At 34.3% G+C, this 23,855-nt stretch overlaps 2 protein-coding genes and 1 non-coding gene across 3 annotated transcripts; all 3 read right to left on the bottom strand.

Annotated features, from left to right (window-relative positions):
- Positions 1 to 389: 389 nt before the first annotated feature.
- On the bottom strand, positions 390 to 12,685 carry LOC126727431 (anaphase-promoting complex subunit 4). The gene is made up of 19 exons (XM_050433106.1): positions 12,371 to 12,685; positions 12,150 to 12,261; positions 11,676 to 11,767; positions 10,894 to 10,977; positions 10,282 to 10,521; positions 9,451 to 9,531; positions 7,823 to 7,974; positions 7,558 to 7,718; positions 7,365 to 7,465; positions 7,185 to 7,259; positions 6,447 to 6,626; positions 5,324 to 5,406; positions 5,140 to 5,238; positions 4,299 to 4,403; positions 3,789 to 3,927; positions 2,926 to 3,153; positions 2,690 to 2,839; positions 2,087 to 2,168; positions 390 to 614 (listed from the first exon to the last, which is right to left on the bottom strand). The coding sequence occupies exons 1-19, from the start codon at positions 12,437 to 12,439 to the stop codon at positions 520 to 522; spliced, it is 2,328 nt and encodes a 775-aa protein (XP_050289063.1). The 5' UTR covers positions 12,440 to 12,685; the 3' UTR covers positions 390 to 519.
- A 212-nt stretch (positions 12,686 to 12,897) lies between these two features.
- TRNAD-GUC (transfer RNA aspartic acid (anticodon GUC)) lies at positions 12,898 to 12,969 on the bottom strand. Its single transcript has one exon. It is a non-coding gene; the product is annotated as a tRNA-Asp (tRNA).
- Positions 12,970 to 15,393: 2,424 nt separating this feature from the next.
- On the bottom strand, positions 15,394 to 18,586 carry LOC126727430 (putative F-box protein At1g49610). Its single transcript, XM_050433105.1, has 3 exons — positions 17,403 to 18,586; positions 16,543 to 16,722; positions 15,394 to 15,969 (listed from the first exon to the last, which is right to left on the bottom strand). The coding sequence occupies exons 1-3, from the start codon at positions 18,489 to 18,491 to the stop codon at positions 15,625 to 15,627; spliced, it is 1,614 nt and encodes a 537-aa protein (XP_050289062.1). The 5' UTR covers positions 18,492 to 18,586; the 3' UTR covers positions 15,394 to 15,624.
- Positions 18,587 to 23,855: the final 5,269 nt, after the last annotated feature.

The following is a 23,855-nucleotide window of genomic DNA, read 5'->3' as shown; positions in this document are numbered from 1 at the left end:
GTGTTAGAAGATTAAATTTAGTGAGACTTTATTAGTTTTACGTAGTTTTCACCCAAGTATGATAAGAATTAACTGAAATTGCCCGCTCGGCTTGCCTTCTAACTTCACTCTCTTGAACATGTGCCCTGTGAGTGAGTTAGGTTTGTAAAATGTTTATTGAATCTAATCAGATGAACTTTCGTGCAGATATTGGCTTACGGCTTGCATCTCTTATTCTTGAGAAAGCTTTATATTTTTTGATATTGTCAAACTTTTATTTCTTAAGGCTCTATAGGATTGGAAGTATCATTACTTCTAATCCTACTTTCCTACAGATCATGTTCGGTTTGCTTTGGTTCAATGATGCAGGACACTATTTTTCACGTTATACAAAAAGGAAAAAACAACAATTGAAAACAAAAACTATATAACAAATGATAAGCAGAACACAAAATTAATCATATGATACAACACGTTAGTATTTTGCAGTAAGATTAAAAAAATATATAACAGACAAATTTAAATAAAAAATATAAGAGATTATTCTGCATCGGAGACCTCATCTTCGTCTTCCTCCAGGATGTAGACCAAGGCACGTTTTCTTGCAGCAAATACACAAGCAACACCTCGGGATGCTGTCACAATAATTTTCAAAAAAGATGATGGTGAGCTTAAATGAAAACTAATAAAATGTTGTGAAAATCATTGTATATGTAACATTTATTCATGTATGTATCCCTTGGGCATACATTAACTAACTATTCATTTTAGAATTTTTTTTATTTATGAAAAACTGAAAAAATTGTCAAATCAATTAGTTAGTTAATTACTTTTTCATTTTTCTATAATTTAAAAAAAAAAAAAAAATTTGTTTACTAACATATTCTTTAGGCGTTTGCATTTGTTAGTAAAACCCATATTACAATGACAGATTTTGATGACATTGACGACAATGATGGAGAACAGGACTGATGATGTGAGGGTTATAGACAAAATTCAAGAGTTCACGCAATTATAGGAGACGTATAAGCATGCTTTAAAAGGTGTTATTGAAACGACACAAATAAATGTACTAGTCCAATTTCTGGCGCATTCTCATGGAGTAGTCCCTATAACAGAATAAGATTCATCATGTAGTCACCATTTCAATACTAGTGAATATGACATCCCCAATGACAAAACAAGCTAGCCGCAGAGTGACAGGAGAAATTGTTGTTTATTTAAACTTCTGTTATGAATCAGCCTAAACAATACAATTTACACCTGACCTTTTCTCTTAAAAGTAAGAATATTCTTTTAAAAAATCTAGGGAAAACTATACTTTTCCACCATAAACTTTCACCCCATTTATAATGTCCCCCCAAAACATCCATTTGCATAATTTACACCCAATTTAAAAGAATTGTATCAATATGCCTCCTGCCGTCTAAATTAAGTGTTAAGAGATGGAAAATGAGGTAATGACGAAATTACCCTCATTGGTTGCAATGAAGAAAACTATTTCTATCTCCTTTAACACCTTATTTAGACAGTAGGGGGTCGATACAAATATCTCGAATTGGGGTGTCAATCAAGCAAATTGATTTTTTTTTTTTTTTTGGTGGGGGGGGGGGGGGGGGGCGCGGGGAGGTGGGGAGAGATTGAAAATGAGGCAAAATTTAGGGTGGAAAAATGTATTTTGTCCATACTACTATACTGCAGTTCTTGCATTATCATCAATATTATTATTTTGCAAGAAATGTCAAATATCAGTATCACTATGGAAAATCAGGCAACCTTCTTAAGGTTTTCAATTAGTCTCCTGTTCATTGTGTTCAATGGTGAATCTAAGCTTTGATATCATTAATTATATAACATTCTTATCATTAGTCAACATATTAAACTTATCAACGTGGTCACGGTCTGCCTGATAGAACCCATACTAGGACTATAGTTCTTCACAAAATCAACCAAATAAAATGAGCCAAGTGAGCTCTAGCTCAAATGGTACCTCCTCCTTGTATGGACAAGGTGAAGGGTGAGATCATAGATTAAAGACCCACTAGATGCACATGTAACTTAACAATACTTAAAAACAATAAAATAAAATAAAATGAGAAACACTTACTGCTAACTGCCAGGGGAGCAATTACAGAGTGAGGAATACTGCGAACTTTTTCATTCTCCATTTGCAGGTAAACAACAGATTCCTAAACATACAGAGTTGCAGAGAAGTTGGTAGTTAACCACAAAGCAACAACAACAACAACAAAGCCTTAATCCAAAATTTTGGGGGTTAGCCACAAAGCAGCTCTAAAAAAGATACTTTGGCTGAAAGGAATGCAATTAACCTTGGGAGATTTTAAATCTAAAAAAAAAAAAAAAAAAAAAAACCTAATGTATTGAAACACAAGTTAAAAAATAAACTAAAAAAGGAGGAAGTTGATAGAAGATAAATAAGATACTTGACTTTAAGACAATTAACAAATGCCACATGGAGGGCATTTTAACTTGAATAATTTTAGGTTTGCAAAAGATAAAGAAACTACAATTAAGACAGCATGGGCATTAGAAAATGGGCTGTCATATTGTTGGGACAGAGGAGTTTGAATAGACGAATGAAAGAATTCCAAAAACATGTCAACTCCGCAAAAACTAAGTAGTTTGCAATGACGTCCTTTTTAAGTTATCCAATCCAAGAAATAAGAATGAAACAGGAAACCTATATTACCTTTAATTGATGCAACATCCAATAGTCTAGACTAGTGGACCTTGAAATAGATACAAATGGAAGGTCATTTGCTTGTACAATCATCATACAGGCATCTCCAGAGCCTTCAGAAGAGGTAGTTTCATTTAATAACAGAACAATTTGACTTTCCTGTTTAAACAAAATGCATTAGACAACATCAGAGACACCCAACAATGATAACCATGAGACTCTACATGTTAAATCAAGGTCTTAACCTTATATAAGGAAAGATCCACACAATGATAACCATCAGGGACACCCAACAATACAGCTTCCAATGAAGAATAGCCCTTCTTTACACTGATCAAATCATTCATAAACCCTCTTGCTATGCCTATACAATTGGCAATCTCTGGGAAAGACTCTTCAGGTATTTGGAAAGAGATATAATCAATGAAACTATTTTGACTGGTCTGATTAGATGACATGGCATGGGAGGAATCCTGCAGATGTAAAAAAACTATAAGACCATTGGAATGCAGTAAGATACTCATTTGTAAAAATAAAACCCTAGGATACCAGAGTGCTGAGTGAGAGCCAAAGCAAGAGTGTGATGCTGATGCAGGACATAAACTCAGAAAGATATTTGCAGGAAAGAAACAAAAGAACAAATAACCTAAGAGCCAGTACCTAGGGTGGCTTGGAGTCAACACCTAGAATTGCCTATAGCCACCACCAAGCCATTGGAAAATTCCAACAAAATTTTATTTATCAAATCAAGCATAATGATACTGAATCTTGGGGCCTTTAAATAGGAGTCCCAAGCTGCATACTAACTCTCTAATTAAGCAAGCAAGGAAAGCCTTGTTTTATTTTATTTTTTTCCTTATATTGATTTTCAATGAAGTTTATTACTTATCAAAAATAAATAAATAAATAAATAATTCTAAACCGACTCATAGGTAGGATATTCAAATCATGCATCCTAGGTCATAACCACTGTTATAGAGAATGATTAACTTTATAAAACATGAAACCTTCACTTGCTTTTACAGGATAAAAAATGAATAAACTACCAAATGACCATGTAAGTTCAGACATAACTATATGTCATGAAATTCACACAGAATAACATTACCTCATAGTATGATATTGATGTAGGGACAGGGAAAGAAGTGGATGCCGGTGAAGATGGAAGAGAGAACAGTGGCAATAGATTCTCACAAAGTATCTTTTCGGAAATTGTGCTAAATGGCATCAGAAAAGCTTCCTTGAAACTGAAATAATAAAATAATTAATGAAGCAATTCTAAAATGATTTAAAACCGGAAATAGTGTATACTCTAAAGAGATTTATTGTCTGTTAAAATACAAATTTTATTTAGAGATTTTATTTATAATCTGGTTTTCAAAAATCTTCATATTTTTCCCTTTCAATGTTAATTTATACTTCATTTTTCTTTTACTTTTACTTTTTTTTTTTTTTGGGTGGGGAGAGGGGAGTGGGTTGCTAAGAAAGTGTCATTTTATGGAAAAAAAAAAAAAAAAAAAAAAAAAAAAAAAAGGTGAACAATATTTGCAATCTGAATTATATAACCCGCATTTATGTTTATGTATGATGGAAATGAAAAGGAGCAAGAAAGAAATACCTAGATTCCATCTGCTGAAATTCTTTAGCAAGTGTCCTTCGCAGATATTCACAATCTAAAAATCCCCCAAAATGAACTAATTCCTTAACTCTTTGCATTGTTTCCCTGAAGAATTTAGCAACATCAGATTGTTTGAAGAGCACTGCAAATACATATTGACATATTTGATAACATGCAGAGACATAAATGCATGTAACCATGTGTAAAGATATGCATACACACATCCACTGCAAAAATGAAAAGGCTTTCTAGAGAACTAATGGCATTAGTTCATTAAGTTGAAGCAACTTTAGAATTCCTATGTAAAATAAACATATTTGAAAACATGCAGAGACATGCATTCATGTAACCATGTGTAAAGATATGCATACACACATCCACTGCAAAATGAAAAGGCTTTCTAGGGAACTAATGCCAGTAGTTCATTTGGATTTCATTAGAGAAGTCAAAGTGACTTTAAGAATTTCCTATGTAAAATAACAGTGGATTTCTCAGTAATATAGCTTTTTTTTTTGAAGACATACATAAGTCACAGACCCGTATGGGATTCAACTGTGACCTTTCCCTCTGCCTGTTATGTATGGTGGGGAGAAGATCCCATTTGGTCCGAAGACCATGAATTTTGTATAAGAAAGTAGTTCAGGAGACTCATTCTTACATGTTCATTGATAATCTCGATCTGTTTTCACACAAAAACAATCTCAAATGTCAACCCATATGCAATTACCATGTAAGTTATATGTAAGCCAAAACTATAATATGCCCAAATGATGTCAGATAAGGCTGTAAGTGACAGAAGTTAAGGACAGATTAAATCTTTAATTGTTGAAAACTAACTTACAATTCAATTTCAATATCGCAATCAGCCTCAGATAGCTCCAGCAACTTTCTAACAGGATCTTGATCATATAAAAATTTCAAAAATATTACAGCAAGCTCACTGCCAAAATAATAAATAAATAAGATGACTGCAAAATATTTGCCCCTAACCAGATGGAACAAGAAGGAAAATCAGACAGGCAAACCTATTGTATGGTAGAAGCTGATCACTGGGTTCTGACATTAGTAGCTTTATACATTTTAGAAGCCAGTTGAAGAAATTAGAAAACTGAAAGAAAAGACAAAATTAGAATCAAACTCAAGATACAAATCCAAAAGGATTGTCCTGGTAGTTATTTTGGCCAGTTTTCAAAGTTAAGTAATTATGTTCCTAAGCCCATCCAACAATTTATAGAAAGTCCTTTTGGAAGACAAGTAAAATCAGAAAATAAATATTATTTTAATTTCCTAATTTCACAAGCACCAAGTTTCTTGCTTCTTGAGATGTCCATTCACTGCAGCCTTCTTGGTGACTGGGATTATATAATGTGAAGTTCATAAATTTAAAATTTATGCAAGGAAGAAGCCAAATTTTGAGAAACAGCTTCCATAATCTCATGTAGAATATAGGCATGGTCATCCATAAAGATCAGAAAGTTCACTATGAAAATTGTACAATGTTTAGTAATATTTTTCATTAGATATATGATAATGGAGGGATGGAGGAAAAGAACACACCACAGGCTAAAACCAACTCTCTAAATCAAAAAATTGCACTTTTGATACAATCTCTCCTCCAACCTCTTAAAGCAGAGGCAATGAATAACTACTTTTGACTCAACTAAAACGAAATACACTGACCAAGTCTCATGAATTGTTAAGATTATGCTATTCACCTTAAGAAACCATCCAATTTTGTCTAGTTTTTGCCACATAACTAAGTCAAGCAAAACCTTAACTAGCCGTCGAGTCGAGTGTTCCAAGATTGAATCCATATTAGTAAATAAGAATAAGCAAAAGTTTTAAATGCACATACTATAAAACAGAAAGCCTACAAGTTGGGAACTAAAACTTGTTTAAGTGATTCAGTTGTTTCTAATCTAGGTTTGTTGTTTTCCTTCTCAAGTTCAGGTATTGCTTAGGAGTTGATGATTCTGACTACAATTTTGTCAGAAATATATGGTTGGGAACTTAGGAAGAAAGGAATAGAGAATTTGAATGTCAATAGTAGTAGGAAGCTACTGCATAAATCAAACAGTTATATGTCCAAAAATACTTGAGTCCAAAACATTAACTGTGGAAGACAAAAGGATCCCCAAACAAGCATACCTGCTGTACCACAGATGAAAGCACTCTCATAAACCGTTCCACTTGAACAAGTAACATACCAGCTTTTTCTGTTGCATTATTGATGAGTGTCTCGTCCAAACCAACACCCTGATAGCGTGCACGCCATCTTGAAAGGCCCCTCAATTCCCCCGTCCTAAATCCAATAATTTCTGCAGCAGGCTGGAAAATAGATATTTTTCTTTTAGTTTCCAATTAAGCCTCTTGTTATAAGGAACATGAAGAATCAGGCACATAGAATTTAACCATATAATAACTAGAAAATTTTATTTTTAAAAGAAAAATGCCTTGGGAAAAAAGAAGAAGAGAAAACTAATTACTTTGTAACTTGTTGAAGAAGGTTATAATGCAATCAATTTCAGTTTTTACATAACAAGCATTAATTTGCACTTGCATGCAGCTTTTGACAATGGTATGCTATCAAAAAGATTTATCTTGGTTTTAAATTTTAAGATGGTTATAAATTCTATTGACCTTTGAGTATTATATTCATGAAATTAACTTTTTCCTACTACAAATTAAAAGAAAATTACACAGTACATCTTTTCCTTGTTGATGTCTACATAAAAAATAAAGCATTTTGACACTAATTCAAGAACTCAACCAACTCAATTCATAGGATTGCTTATATATCAATTTGAAAGAATCAGATATATCAGTGAAATGTCATGAATGGAAAGTACCAAGTAATAAATTGTTTGTCATAAGTAAATAACACACCTGTAGATGATTAAGGACAATGAGCTGAAGTTCTTTTCCAGCACCACAGACAACCTTTGACACACGCTTGGCACCCTATTGAGTAATAAACTTACCATATCAAATACAAAATCGCAATGTCCTTCATGAAAAAATAATAATAATAAATAAATATATAAATTTACACAAGGCTGAGCATACCACTTCACCAAGAGAGTTAACTAGAAATTGATGAACTGGTGGACTGGTCCGAGCACCACCTAAAAGGCTAAGAAACTCCTCTTGGGGGGATGAGTCAAGTCCTATGTACAAACGGTAGAAACCAGTAAATAAAAAAAGAAGAGATAAGATATACATCAATGAACTGTGGTTTTGTGTTATTATTAGTAGCTACCATGGTCAATAATCAGAGTAGACAAAGGATCAAACTTCTCATGAAAAGTGTGCATAGCATCAGACCACTGCTTACACATTACTGATAATGATGCCCGGATAACCTCTGTTAGATCCTCAATATTAGATGCTTGTTGAGCGACCTGATGAAGCTCATTTTTCCTACAGTGAGGAACAGATAGAGTGAGAGAGGGACATAGGGGCCAGATGGATGCAGGGAAAACAAATGCATAGATAAGTAATTGCATTTTCTACTGCAAAGTTACCTCTTCCAAAATATAGAAGTATCGAGCATTAAGGAATGCAAGCCATGCATACCATGTCCAGCCGTTCTTCTGTCTCTTGATGCATCATTATCTTCAATAAGTTCTCCCGAGCACATGACTATCAAATGACAAAGATCTTTTGATAAAGCAACCTAATGACAACAATAATGCAACAAGATCAGATTGCACTGATAAACTAGATCTGTGAGCTTTCAAAAATGATATTTATAAGAGGATTTTTTCAATAAACATTACTAACACTAAGAAACCTACATAACTATTTAGTTTGATAGAATATAAAATAATTCCCACAGCTGGAATTTGCAACTAAAGAGACCATGAAATTTGCTACTGCTGCTGTTATTATTTTTTCTTTAGCATTAATCTTTTATCCATGAGAGGCAACTTAACATGAAAAACTAGTACAGAAATTCCTGGTTCAAGATATGCAAGACAATCAAAACAATGAGCATCTGATTTATATGTCAATCTTCTAAATCCATATTGAATAGAATATATTAACTTTTATAGACACCAAGAGCAAGAAGTCCCAAGTGAATTGGTATTTTACAAAATAAATTAAGCATAATTCTCCCAAACACCTGAATTGTGTGGAGAGGGGCTTGGCTAAAGCAATAAAAATCTCATTTTGGTTTAAAAGCAAATGCTGATAAAACCTTAAATTCCAAAAATTTAGTATAATACAAACCAGAAATCGCAAAATTGTAGTGTTAATAGTCCAATGTATAGAATACCAGCACATGGACCTGACAATATGGATGATAAGAAATGGTGACAGAAAATGAGAAAATGAAATCAACCAGCATTTGACCCAAAAAAATAATTTCACTTGTGTAAGCATTATGGTTCAACCAACCAGAGAGGCAATATATGACAATATTTCATTTGTAGGAAATGTTTGCCTTCTAACCTGGTCACCTTCTAATTTAGACAGCCACATCATTTGCCCATCAAAGTCATACTTCACTTAAAAAGCTAACCCTTTGGCAAGAAAGTCTCATGAGGTCTGATCTTAGTGCAATGGCAAGCGTGTTCCCCCCCCCCCCCCCCCCCCCCCCCAAGTGATGTGTCACAGTCAGTCTTTCCAAAAATTAGGGGAAAGGGAAACTAACCACCTCTCTTAGACCTGCAAAGGTGGAAGCCTTGTGCACTAGGTACAACCTTTTTGTCAAATGCATGCCATAAATTGAAATGGGTAAAATAATATAATGCCCTGTGAACTTGCACTCTTATTCTCATTAAGTATACAAAAGTACTCTCAAGCTTCCCAAAGTTCTGTTGTATGGACTCCTAATGTAATTAGTAGTAGCTGCATGAGTGCAGAATGACTTGGTTACACCCCTTTTATAACAACACCCCCCCCCCCCCCCTCTGGCGCCCCTTCCCTAGCAAAAAAAGAGTGTTGGTTTCATGACTTGGTTGTGTCGGATGAGATAAAAAGTTCTCATTCCTAGGTAGATGTCTCTCATCAACGGTATTTGCAATATCCTTAGTTAAAAAAAATTAATTAAAAGGTAATTTATGAATATTCAAACTAGTGACAAAACATCTTATTGTCAAATTCATGCCATAAATTTTGTGAGGTCATCTACATAAGGATCACATACCTTGTAAATGGAAGCATTAAGAAGTCGGTAAGTAGCTTGAGTGCCCACAAGAGGAGTAGGAAAACAAAACTTGTGTATGTTCTGAACATGCAAAGTCAAGAGACAATTAACTTAAAATAAAACAGTGTATTAAGTGGCATATTAACCATACAACTGAAAAGGAGTATATTGGATGTAATTATTATCAAAAGAGGAAAAATGAAAATAAGAAAAAGAACCTGGAACAAGTCAAATCCAAACTCAAATCAAGTAGTAACTGAACTATGACTGAGGATTTGTATGCTAGCATGAGCTACTAACAAAATAAAAAACAACAACAGTACATAATTGGATGGGCCAAGAACTAACAAGTAAAGACTTTTTTTCTTTTCTTGGCTAAAGATGAAAAGTCACTACAAGGTGAACAATTTAGGCTACTTTTAGCCCATTCTACTTTTTGGTAGTTCGACCATGGAATTGCTCCTTAGACCTCTACGTTAAAGAAATTCTATGAAGAATGGAAGAGTCCTTCACAAGTTACAAGACACTCGTTTAACAATTTGGATGGCCAAAAGTTACATACATAAATAGGACCATGGGTAGAAACAAATATGCATTAAACAAGAAGACAATAATTATATAAATTTCAAAGCATTAAGAACCTTTTGTGGATTGTACAGCTAGATATAGAGATTATATGCCCAACACCTTGAAATCATATGACATGACCCTTTATAAGAGTCATCAGCAAGGACCACTTAGTGTCATTAACCACATAACAAGAAAGTGTTAACATCCCATTGGTTAATCAGTATGATTTAGAACTATTTTCCAAGAAAGGTAATAACTTACAATTTTGCCTATTGGAAAAATTCCAAATATGCTAAAGCAAATGCTTCCATCCTTGTCTCCACTGCACAGGATATTAAAGCGTTGATGTGAAGAATTTGACAGCTCTCGAAATGAATCTTCATTGTCATCCATAAAGCCAGTATCTCCAGATACCACTCCAGCCATCCGGGGAACTCTTGGAGCAGGAGGAAAGAAACGAGAAGTACGATCTTCATATGTTGAGATGTTACCATTGTCATCCTGAAACTCAATTTAAAGAAGAGGATGGAATTGAAAATCCTTGTTGTGACCAAATAACAAGTAAACACTACCCCCCTGAGGGGCCATAAAGAAAATAGAAAGAAAAGGCTTCAATTAATAAGATTATCATGTAGAGCAAATTTCAAAATTTTCAAGAACTCCGATTGATTGATTTTAATGAAAACTTATAGTTTCAAACATATCTTCAGGTGAATTAGAAAACAATACTGGCTTAGTGAGCATCCACCATATGCTTTCTAAAGGGCATGTTACTCAGCCATAACTCTAAAAATGATACTCGTGTCAAGAATCCAATTTATCCATTAAGATCAAAAAGGTACATGGAATGCAAATAGATAGATGAAAGCATACTCTAATCAGATGTCCATCCTCCTCCCAGTTAAGACACACAACAGCAACAGTATGGGACTTTAAACTTCTCAACAACTTTCCATTCTGCTTGACATAAAGAATACCAGGGGTTAGAGAAGGAATAAACAAAGAATAAGATAAAATTAAGCATACATTTCACTGTTTTACACACAAAAACACGATAATAAAAGGAATTATGTCATGACCACACAAGAGAAACTAAAAAAAATAATAAAAATAAAATAACATAACCTGAGAATGAGAAGATGTATGGTTACAAAATACAAGCAACACAAAAACATTGCAATATGATGCAGCCGAATTAGAGAAATTTAAATATTAAAAAAAAAAAGACAACTCAATGAACATCGAAGCCCATATAAACTATATCTAGTCCATATACAGCATGACTGCCACAATGACTAATTTATTCATGGGGCATCTTAGAGACTAACGGACCTTTTTTCCCATTTGTTTTCTTATTACACAAATGACAGTCATGTTATATGTCAGAGGGCTTAGTTGGGTTCTAAAGCTAGGTACTATATTACTCATAATGCAATCATGAACTACCCAAGCTTGGTTAAAAGGCACCATGATGATTTCCAGAAGACATAAGCAGCATGTTAGCTTTCATTCTATGGAAATAACTTTAGTTTCAAATTTCAATGATTACATAGTTCACCAAACAGTAAATGAAAAATATATGTTTAAAATCTAGGTGAGACAAGCAACTAATGAGTAGTGACAGTAATTTAGACAAATAAAGTAAGGCCACTAACTTCAACATCGTGCAATGAGACTGTTCCATCTTCAAGTCCAACAGCTATTGCTTTACCATCAGGTCGCCAACATAAGGATGTTATGCACCTCCCTAGAGAAGTTTTACAAATTCAGTAAGTACACAACCAATGCACATTTGGCCGCAGTTCAAATCCACCAACACAGACACACGTGCACACATATATGTATATTTAATGTGCAAATCTGTGTGTGTGTGTGTGTGTGTGCGCGTGCACACATATCTATCATTGTAGTATCAATTGAATACGCAATTACAACTATTGATCAACTCAACAACTTAACTTAAAGAGTCTGGAATTTGCAATAGAATTCGAAACTTGTAATATATATACACACACAATAGAATTTGTAGTGAAAACAATGGAAATTAAATTAAGAGTCTGGAATTTACAACAGAATGAGTAGAAATTAAACTAAAGCTAGTGAAAACAAAACAAAGAAAGAGAAATCACCAGGAGAGATCGTCCATAATCTCTGCCAATTGAAACGATGCAGCAAAATCTTCGAGTCCTCCGTAACCATGGCCAGCAAATCCTTCTCCGGATTCCACTCCGCAATCTTTATCTGCCATTACAAATCGCCAAATTAGAAAATGCACACACAAACACAAGCTTATGTCAATTATTGAACGCAAAGTCGGAAAGATAAAAAGGAAAAGAGAAAGAAGAAAAACCTGAGAGGCGACCGGTTTGTCGAATTGAAGCTGAAAAGGAATCACACGCTGATCCTCGTCGGTTTCCATATCTAAAAAGCTTCGAAAATTTTGAGTGAGACAAAGAAGAAAAGGAAATTGAGCAACCCTAGAAAACGAGGGAAGGAAGACACTGCGACTGAGCCAGTGGAGACGGCGTCGTTTTTGAGAAGAGAAGAGAGAATAAGAAATACGAAGAGATAGAAATGTAAAGCGAGAAACGAACTGAGAAGAGAAGAGAAGAGGCTCTCTGTGACTGTGAATGAGGACTGAGGAGTTTGGAAATGTGAGAGTGAGGGCGGGCTTTTTTTTTTTGGGTTTCGATTTTTAATATATAGTAGCTCAGTTGAGAAATTTAATCTAACGGTCCCAAATGAGTGATCATGGAACGTTTTAGTTTTTGAAAAAACAAAAAAATAAAATGGGAGACTTGTTACGGCGATTATGTTATGTCGGCGTTAAAACTTCAAATTGCTTTTGGTGTTTTAAAACGCAATTTTAAAAAGAGACGCCGTTGCCGGGGATCGAACCCGGGTCACCCGCGTGACAGGCGGGAATACTTACCACTATACTACAACGACCTCGTTGGTTGAGGGATTTGAACTAATACTATTTGAATATAAATTATCTGGGATAATACAACACAGCCCACCGAGAAGTGTGCGGATACTGGATGGGCTTGCAAAGAATGGATCACTTTGCAAGAGGATTTTCTTATTTTTGATATAATTATCCTTCAAATATTTGGTATGTGCACTTATGGGACTTATATATGATCAGGACAAATTTACCTTCTCATAAAAAAAATAAGCAATAAATAAATGTAGTAGTAAAATATTTCATAATTGGTGAGCTTGTATGAAAATAATGTTGCTTCAATCATGATCTGTTACCTTAGCAAGTTATGAAAAATTTGTGCCTTGTTGCTCAATTATGAATAACAACATAATGGGTTTATAATGAAAAAAAAAAAAAATAGCATTTTCAAACTCAAAACCCTCTAAATATTTTCATAATTTTCCAATTGTGGTGGGTTCAACTATAATTATTTTATTTGACTTAAAGTGAGCTGACACTTTAGTTTATTAAGAAAATGTCATAAAATTTTGTTGTATCCAATAATATTTTGAATATCGTGTATCCATAGAAGAACTTGTACATATCTGAGACAAAATACAAAGAGTGACTCTAGAATGTATACAATGATAAGTGAAGTCTTTTTAATTTCTTAGTAGATATATAATATATATCATTTGTATGTAATACAAAACTCCTACTTTACCGAGTTTGGGGTAGACATGGTGGTAGCCTTACACCTAATTTTTTGAAGAGACTAATTTTTGTACTTGCTATTGCATCAAAGCCTGACCTCTAATTTTTTTTTTTTTTTTTTTTTTTTTTTTTTTTTTTTTGGTTTCCCAACCGGTATCCGAACCCACTGGGCCGACTAATCCGGTTTCGGAGCGGGTCCCGGGGTTAAGGTTTTAAACTCCTCCCAACGGGCTTGCGGGGGATTGAACCGTAGTTCTCCCTACCAAGTCTAGCCCCTGGCACCACTAGACCAAGACACCGTTGGTAAGCCTGACCTCTAATTAGTTAGTATAAGATACATCTTTAAAAAAATATTTCCATTCTTTATGTTCTTCAAAAATGGTTGGAAATATTATATGTTTGAAAATTATTAAAATTATTTTCCTCATTATCTTTTTGTTGTATTATTTTATTATCATCTAACTGTTATTAATGTAATTGTTGTCTATTTGTGAAATTTTTACATTAATTTCGCTTATATTTTGGTCATTACTAGTAAACAAAATTTTCAAGAGATTTTCATTGAGATTCAATTAACTTTTCTAGAATAAAGTTATAAAGTTATAAAATGTCCAGAATAATTTTTTTATTTTTTTATTTTATCAAAGTTACTGTTGCGTTTTTACTTCACAATAGAATCAGCCGAAGATCTCAACCTTTATAAGCAAGGACAAATTCACCTACAGTCAAATTAATGGTAGAAATTTTCACATCAATTGAATACAAAGCAAAATACATAAAAATAAAATAAACTAATTTACCTTAAATGTCTAGAATAATTTTAGGGTAAGATAAGATAAAATCGTTTAATGATAATTAATTTTCAAAGAGATAATTTTTTTATTTTTTATTTTTTATAAGTAAGAAGAAAATATTATTAACAAGGGAAAAAGCATGAAAATACAAAGGGTTCACGGTAGTGAACAAAAAGACACAAGTAGCCACTAAGAAAAACTAATAGACGAAATGAATTCCATAAAGGTAAAACAATTCAAAAGACCCCAACACCGAGACCAATCAAAGAGGGTCTGTTGGCATAAATCTAATAACTTGTTCAATCCAAATAGTCCACATTAAACATTCTGGAACTAAATTCCAAATATTGGAGCTATGCTTCCCAAGCCAATGGTACCAACAAAATAATAAGTCCGCTACCACCCAATCAATCCCAAACAACCAAAGCATATAAGTCCACAAAGAATGAGCTATCGGACAAAAATAGATTCCCCAATAATTAGAAAAGATGGTTGTCAGCATCTAATGACAAATGATATGACATATTTATAATTTTCTCTTTCCAATATCATGGTGTCTTTCTCTCTTCTTTCCTATCACTTGAGAACTGATAATAGAAGGGTAAATACCCCACAATAAGTGCATTTCCTTAAAACTTGTGTATCTTTCAAAGGGGACACTTGTTTGTAAATATTGGGAGTGCAGTTGATCCCGAAAAAATTGAATACACAGAACCTCCACAAGTTAAACTGGCTAATATGAAAATTCCTCAAACATATAACAAATTTTTTTCCCCACAATTATAAGACATAAGCAATCCATTCCATTTCTTCTTTGCATTTCTTTGCTGGATCAATGCGCTAGTGATAAACCACTTGTGCACAAGTGAGGCATATGGGAAAAATATGTGATTCAATTAAAAAAGAACCGAAGGATATTAGAAAAGTTTGACAATCTCATTCAAAGTTTGAAACTGCGTGATTAGAATCAAATTAAAAACTCGATAAGCAAATAACCACTGACAACCATGAATATATCCAAAGACAAGCTTCATATCACTAAGGAGACATAAGTACAAAGCAACGGAAGTTGAATCAAATTCTTAGCAAGATTTAAGTTCTTTGAACCTGTAATCTGTACAACTACTATATATTTGTGACAATCCAATAGTTTATGAGGCTAGAATAACTTTATATGATTTTACTGATATGGGAACATGACATGACCATTACTTGAGGAGAGGATTTGGGGAAGCTAATCAACTTTTGAGCCATTTGTCGAAATTCATGTACCATATTCTGGTTTTGCATTACCAATGCTTCACTGATAACCATCTTTTCCAGCACCTTTGCATTCTTGAGCAGAAATTGTACTACAGAAATGAATACTTCCTTTCTGTGGAACAACCTTTCTACAAAACCAGAAATCTTGACTGTTTTGAGGTATTGCAGCAAAGACTTGAAATGGATTTTCTTTGATTTCCAATGGCTCACTTCATCAAACTTGCGAGTGTGGAAGTAGCGTCTTCCTAGAAACTACATAATAAATGTACATTAGTTTGTTTTGAAGTTCCTTATTTATTTATTTAATAGATAGATAGTGTGGGAGGGGGGAGGGAGGGTTCGAACTACAAACATCAAACACCTCAAACGATGTCACTAGTCACTACTACTGGACTATGACTTGAACCACATCTATTTTGAAGTTCAGTTTAGATGATGATATTTTGTCATGTTGTTATGGAGTTCTGGACAGTAACTTAAACAATGAATGTCCTCTTATGCAGGCAAACTGATTTCCAAAAATCTACTATTGACATCATTGTTGTATAAGAAAATTATCAAATGAGAGGGTTTTGAGTAAAAAAATCCACAGAATGGCCACTTTAGAAAGATTGACAACCAACATTAACTCTTTAAGCCAAGAAATTAAAGGGGACCAAGGCTCCAAGCTCCTTGAGGTGACTCCAAAAATAGTTTGACACATTGAACTAAAAAAGATAAAGAACTGGGAGTAATCCTTCATCAAACTATAATTGATATGAAACTCTGGAAATTGGTCCAAGAAAAACATTTTTTGACAAGTAAATTGGTTCAAGAAAAACATACCTCTGACCCTGAGTTGTCGTGGGATTTGATGTCCATAACCAATGTCTCAACATATGGCGAACTTTGAAGCAGGCTTGCAATGCCAAGGAAGTCCCATTTCTTCATGCTTGTTTTCACCGTTAAACGTTTGCACTTCAAAGATGGAAAAGGCCGATGTTTCACTGACATTATAGATAGAACCTAGGTCCATCAAAGCAAGAAGCAGACCACAATGAGGTAAAGTGAATATGACCATGTGCTTTAAGTTAAATATATTGCCAGCGAACAATTTAGCTATAATGTTTTGCAGAACACAAACTTAGATAAATGTCAATAAATCCCATACGTGATTTTTCATGCATCACCATTGATCACAACCAAAGCCATAACAAATAAAAAATTCCAAACGCCGTCACAACAACCACACCTGACAGTTCACCCTTAAACCCAACCTTCAAACCACCCACACCTGCCACAAGATCCCAACGACAACAGTCCAAAACACCCAAATCATCAAAGCATAGGCGTTGTACTCTTTGGCCATCTATCCTTTTATTTTCTGATCTTCAATTTTGTTATTGCATCTGTTTGTTACTATGTCAAAATGGTTTTTCTATGTCATTAAGTTAAAAATAAACAGACCCTAAATCAATCAAATCAGGCTCAAAGAGACAAGATATCATGTTCAGATGTGTATAGTAAGTGAAAAAGCACACTATATGTATACCAACAATAAAAAGCTATAATTTTGATACATTCATGCCTCTGCAAATTGATATCAACATTAGCAATCAATTTTAAACATGTATTTTTGCATAAAACGAACGATCGAAAGGAAATAAATAAATAAACAACAGAGAGAGCTATCAAGAAAAACCAACCATGAGACACCATGGGCCAACAGTAAGCTCTTTGACATGATGCACACTCTCAAGAAGTCCCCTCACAATGCCTTGATACTCCTTACAAGCATCTTCCTTTTTACACCTACAACCCATAGACATGTGGAAATCGAGCTTAGCCTCAACCAATGCCGACACGTCTTTGATCCGACACTTATTTCTATCAAAGTTCCCCAGAATTTCCAGTGACTCAATCTTCGGAGCCACAATTTCCAATTGCACTGCAGGGAAATACGAATGTCGCAAATGGTCTTTTACTACCAATTTCCTCAGACTATCAGAAACTATGCTCAACTGTTTAACCTGACAACAATTACACAATTCCAAGTATTCAAGTTTAGGACTACCCATCAGCACTTTCGTTATCGCCTCTTCGGGCAAAGCCGTGTACCCAATGCACAATCGCTTGAGTGAACTCCAATTCACAACCCCAGTTGGGAAAATTTTGCAGAAACAAAATTCGAATTCAGAAACAAATTCATTGGCATAAAGATCCTGAGGCAATACATATGCCTCGGAATTCTTATAATAATTCGATGATAATTTAAGACTGAGTTGGTCTACCTTCGCAGCTGTGGCGAAACGAACCCAGTCATCGACTCGAGTCTTAAGCTGTGAATTGTACCAGAATTCGAGCAAGAAATTCGAGAGCTTCGGAGCACTGTGCAGGAGCAAAGCACTATCCACATTAGAGGCGAAAACTTTAGTGTTATTGAAATAACCAGCGTCGCTGAAACTGAGAGAAGGAACAGAGGTCCAGAGCTGAACCCATCTTTTCGACAAAACGCCGGTTTTGATAGCGTCTTTCGTGGGCAAGAACGCGAGGATGCTGAGGATGATCGAGTCCGATAAATCGCTGATTCGATCTTCATCGTCGCTGTCTCTGAACACTGCCACATATTTGCGACGCTTAGCTTGATGAACATCTTCGTAATCATTACAGTCACTCTGTTCTTCTTCTTCTCTTTGTTCTTCTTCGGAATTGGGGTTTTTCACGAGGCTGGAATCGTAGGAGGAGACGCTGATGTCTTCGCTAGAAGTTGAGCTTCGTTCTGCTTCTGCCTCCATTATCAACTGTCTCTTCAGTTCGGTTGTATTGGTGAATCTGTTTTACGACTCAGTATCTCGATAAGAACAGGATTTTTCATTGGGAAGGAGCGAATTTTTATTTTTTTATTGGGCTAATGGGTAATTGCAAATTACATTATAAACCCTATATTTTAGGGGTAGTTTCATTTTATTTTATTTTAAACATAAAATGGGTGGCTTTCAAAGTAAACTATATAGTTTTCAAATGGTGAAATTAAATCATAAAGTTTAAGAATTATTTTAATACTTTTAATTAATAAAACCTTTTATAATTGAATAAAAGATTGGAAATTCAATTCCTGTCTACATAAAAATCGATTAATGTCTTGATTTAAAGCAAAAATCTGAAGAAGTAGACTTTGAATTTTGATCATCAGCCAATTTTACTTCTAATTATATTTAATTCAAAATTCAAAGTCTGAATTGAATTTTGAAAACCATATTTAATTTAAATATTCCCTTTCATCATAAATAAATAAACAGGCCACAAATTAGAATAAATGAGAAAAATATGAAGGGGGAGCCAAAAAGGGTCAATGTCTATCAATTTTTTATTTATTTATTTTTATATATTTAAATAATCATGTCTATCCAAGTATATTGGTCAACAATGTTGTTGGGGTAGCATAGAATGCACGAGAAAGTCTAGAAATACGAAAAAATTGATACCTGCTCTTGTGGTACGTTATCAGTGATAGGGGAAAAAAAATAATAATCAATACAAGCTTGTTAACTCAATTGTTTTACTACTGTATATCTTTGGTACGGTAATTACTTTACAAGTAGAAATGTTTATGGGATATTAGGGGTAAGCGTCGGGTTCAAGTTTTCAAAAGAAAACTTTACACACATATACATTTAACACATATACATTTAGATTAGACTAGAGTAAAAATTCTATCTTGTATAAAAAAAAAAAAAAAATCAATTTTTGTAAAAAAATGTTGTCAATTTTGTGTATGCATCGCTCAAAATGCACATAATTAGTTGGCTTGGATTCGACACTATAATGTGGCATGGTGATGTGTCACAATGTTGACATGACAAGGCTACGTTATACAATGTGACATGTATATATTATAAGATTCAAACCCATCCTTTAATAATGGTATGTCTTCATCTTCATGATTCTCTTTTGGAGCCATTCATGGTGCAACGATTGCATTTGCTTATCCAGTGTGTCCCATTACTGCTGCATGTAATCAACATATGAGAGGTCACAAGGAAACAGAAGATGCACATCATTGCTACATTGATCAAAGTGCTCTAGTGTTGATCACTTTGACCAAAGTCCTTTCCACAACAAATGTAACTGGAAATTGAGATGTGGTGTATCTTCTCTAAATTATTGAGTAGATAACTATAATCTTTATCCTTGAGCTACAAAATTTTACCTCCTCTTCTCTCAGAAGATGTTGTTCGATTCTAAAACAATCGAAGGAGATGACTTATCACTATTCATCTTTGACCCATGTCACTTGCATGTTCTTGTCCATGTGTAAAGAGATGTGCACCTATATCAAGAATTTACATAGAAATTTACTTCAAACTAAACATGGAAAAGATATTTTATATCAAATGATATCACGTCATTCGTATTAAAATCCAATAAATGAGAGACATATGTGCAAAAATAATTACCCACTAACACATGTCTTTCATTTGTTAGTAGATTAGTTATTTTTTGCTAACATATTTTATACTTATTGAATTTTGATACCGTTGACACAGTATCATTTAATACCAAATACCTTCTCTTAAAGGTGAAGCAAAACTAAACCTCAATACCTCAGATCAATATGTAATGTAAACTACTAAAGAGCAAATACATACATACATACCTACATATATATATATATATATATATATAATAGCACGTGTGATGAGGCACTTTTTATTTATTTTGAGTTTAATGTAATTTTTCAATTTGAATTTATCTATTAGTGAGGTTATACAGGAAGAAATTTTTAAAAAACTAAAATTTAGGATTTGAAATAGAGTAAACTGTTGGATTTAGTATGTGCTAGTTTTTAGGAAAAATGTATCAAAGATCACAGATCAATTGAAGGATAGTATGTGCTAGTATGTAAAATTTGAAAATCTAACCGTTGGATTGCATGTTCTTATTATCCTTCATGTTTGCAAAATTTCATGAAGATCACAGATCAATTACTTTATCATTAAACAAATGTTAAAATTAATTTCAAGTTTTTGTGATTTAAAATTGTACATAAAAAATAAGTTTATCGATCGAGTAGTAAATAACATCTGATTTAAACGAAATTTGATATGCATGTTAAGAACATAAGGAACATTAAAATTTAACAGTTAGATTTTCAAAATTCAGACCCAAAAATGAAATATGTGAGAAGTTTCTCTCTAAACTAGCTAGTTTGAAGAGAAATTTTGTTCCCTGTAAATGCAAAAGATAACTAAATTAAAACAAGGTAAGTTCATATCAATGTGGCAGTCAGTAATCTCTTGTCCATGCTCATGACATAAGTCCAATTCACAAGATTACCGATCTCATATTATTGTTGAATTAGACATTTTGATTGTGGTCTCATTTCTAAGCAACTCTATTGATATTCATTCATGTTTGTTGCCTTTGGCGGATGATTGCAGATATTTCTTGTGGAGAATACCTAATATTTAGACCCAACATGCATTTAGAGAAGCTAATAGGTGTACGGATGCTCTTGCTAGCTTAGGGAAGTCTTAGATCCCAAAAATTGTTGTATTTTGCAACACCCCCACAGTGGCTTGGGGTTGTTTTGTAATGGATAATTCTACAGTAACTTGTTCCTGCTCCTTAGTTTTACATTAAATCCCTTATTACCACCCACAAAAAAAAAAAAAAAAAAAATAATGAAAAGCCATCATCCTATTTTGTGCGCACCCACTGATGATTGTGTTCCATGACATGATATATAACCTACAATCATCAAATTTCATGATACCACATCTCTTTTAGCCGTTTTATCAAATATTTAGGTGTTTTAGGCATAAACGGACAAACGGTTACATGATTAAAGTTAAATAAATTAAAAAATTCAAAGCGCCAGAAAGCAGAAGTACAATGGTTAAAAAAGCGAAAGAATTTTATCTAGTACAACCCAAATTTTAACAAACTCCATCTTATATTAGCCTTTGGAAATTTTATGAGTTCAATTTTTTTTTTTTTTTGATAGAAATAAAATGAGTTCAAAAGTTGAGTAATTCTTAGATACTTCCGGAGTACGAAGAATGGTACTCTCTCATTTCACATTCATGATAACTAAAGTTCATTCATTAAATTCATGGTGGGATCCATCATGAATGTAAGAGGATGAAACACCATTTCTTCATATTCCGAAAGTACCTAAAACTTTAGCCCCTGCTGCAAGGCTGCAACATTGGGCTAGGGACACGCATAAAATGATAGAAGTCGTGTATTTTTTTTTTTTTTGGATGAAAAATTCACTAACTTCATTATATTAACTAGGACAAAGGTCCATAGACAGTACATCAAACAATAGCTAATCAGCAATAGGTGGGGGAATGTCCACCACCCATATAACATTTTCTAAGATTGAGCTGGCTTTTTTAGCCATTAAGTGTGTAGCTGTATTGCTGCTTCTTCTCAAATGAGAGATTTTCCAAGTGTCGAACCTCTTTAAACACCTAGTGATGCATTCGATTACCTTTTGAATAGAAATAGCAGGGGCAATTATGCCACTAAGAGCTTGAACCACTGCCAGAGAATCACCTTCTATAATTATGTCTTTTAGACCTAGATCCCACACTAGTAGTATGCTTTCTTTCATAGCCTTTGCTTCGGCCTCAATTGCTCCCAATGGAAGGTGAATTTTCTTACTCATTGCTCCCATTACCTCCCCTCGGTCATTTCTAATGACCACTCCCACTCCTATACTCCCTTGGTCCTTGAACACCGCATTGTCCATGTTGACTTTATACCAATTGAGTGGTGGAGGAGGCCATTTCTTAGGAGGTGGATTGATCTTTGGGGGGTCACTAGGTATGTGTGCTCGAAGAATGGTACTCTTTCATCTCACATTCATGATAACTAGTGTTCATTCATTAAATTCATGGTGGGATCCATCATGAATGTAAGAGGATGAAACACCATTTCTTTATATTCCGAAAGTACCTAAAACTTTAGCCCCTGCTGCAAGGCTGCAACATTGGGCTAGGGACACGCATAAAATGATAGAAGTCGTGTATTTTTTTTTTTTTTTTTTTTGATGAAAAATTCACTAACTTCATTTCATTAACTAGGACAAAGGTCCATAGACATTACATCAAACAATAGCTAATCAGCAATAGGTGGGGGAATGTCCTCCACCCATATAACATTTTCTAAGATTGAGCTGGCTTTTTTAGCCATTAAGTGTGTAGCTGTATTGCTGCTTCTTCTCGAATGAGAGATTTTCGAAGTGTCAAACCTCTTTAAACACCAAGTGATGCATTCGATTACCTTTTGAATAGAAATAGCAGGGGCAGTTATGCCACTAAGAGCTTGAACCACTGCCAGAGAATCACCTTCTATAATTATGTTTTTTAGACCTAGATCCCACACTAGCAATATGCTTTCTTTCATAGCCTTTGCTTCGGCCTCAATTGCTCCCAATGGAAGGTGAATTTTCTTACTCATTGCTCCCATTACCTCCCCTCGGTCATTTCTAATGACCACTCCCACTCCTATACTCCCTTGGTTCTTGAACACCGCACTGTCCATGTTGACTTTATACCAATTGAGTGGTGGAGGAGGCTATTTCTTAGGAGGTGGATTGATCTTTGGGGGGTCACTAGGTATGTGTGCTCAAAATTCTTCAACGTACCTCTGAGCTTCCGTTGCTATCACTCTCCCCTGTTTGCCTTGTCCACTTGTCTAACAGCATTCCTATTGTTCCAAAGACTCCACGCTGTAGTTGCAAAGACTTCCCAATCACTAATTCTAGACTGCTCTAACAACCACCAAAACACATCAATGAACTCTTCCAAAGGTAGGGTCTGATTAGCATCCTTTACTTTTAGTGCTTCCCAAGTGTCCCTTGTGGTTTTGTAGCTCCAAAGCGTGTGTCCTATGGTCTCCCTTTTACCGCACAAGTTGCACTTATCATCTGTAATAACATTTCGCTGCTTTAAGCATTGCTTAGTAAGCAAGATGTTCCTAAACACTCTCCAAACGAAGTGCTTAATTTTACTTTGGCTCTTTAGATTCCAAATGGCTTTCCATAGAGCTTGCATTTTGGAGTTGTTAGAGCATCCAAAATTACTGTTCACCTTACTGGCTTCCTTGAGCAACTTATATGCAACTTTGTACACACTATTAACTGTAAA

The sequence above is a fragment of the Quercus robur genome, chromosome 5, assembly GCF_932294415.1.
Source record: "Quercus robur chromosome 5, dhQueRobu3.1, whole genome shotgun sequence".
NCBI classification, from domain to species: Eukaryota; Viridiplantae; Streptophyta; class Magnoliopsida; order Fagales; family Fagaceae; genus Quercus; species Quercus robur.
This window is presented reverse-complemented; position numbering and strand designations above follow the sequence as displayed.

Excerpts from the sequence above, each read along its gene's own strand:
- LOC126727431 (XM_050433106.1), bottom strand. The coding sequence starts at position 12,439 with ATGGAAACCGACGAGGATCAGCGTGTGATTCCTTTTCAGCTTCAATTC. Across the intron at positions 9,532-10,281 it reads TTTTTCCAATAGGCAAAATT|AACATACACAAGTTTTGTTT; the intron begins GTAAGTTATTAC and ends TTGCATGTTCAG. Across the intron at positions 2,840-2,925 it reads TGGATCTTTCCTTATATAAG|GAAAGTCAAATTGTTCTGTT; the intron begins GTTAAGACCTTG and ends TTGTTTAAACAG.
- LOC126727430 (XM_050433105.1), bottom strand. The coding sequence starts at position 18,491 with ATGGAGGCAGAAGCAGAACGAAGCTCAACTTCTAGCGAAGACATCAGC. Across the intron at positions 16,723-17,402 it reads TTGGCCCATGGTGTCTCATG|GTTCTATCTATAATGTCAGT; the intron begins GTTGGTTTTTCT and ends TGATGGACCTAG. Across the intron at positions 15,970-16,542 it reads ACGACAACTCAGGGTCAGAG|TTTCTAGGAAGACGCTACTT; the intron begins GTATGTTTTTCT and ends TTTATTATGTAG.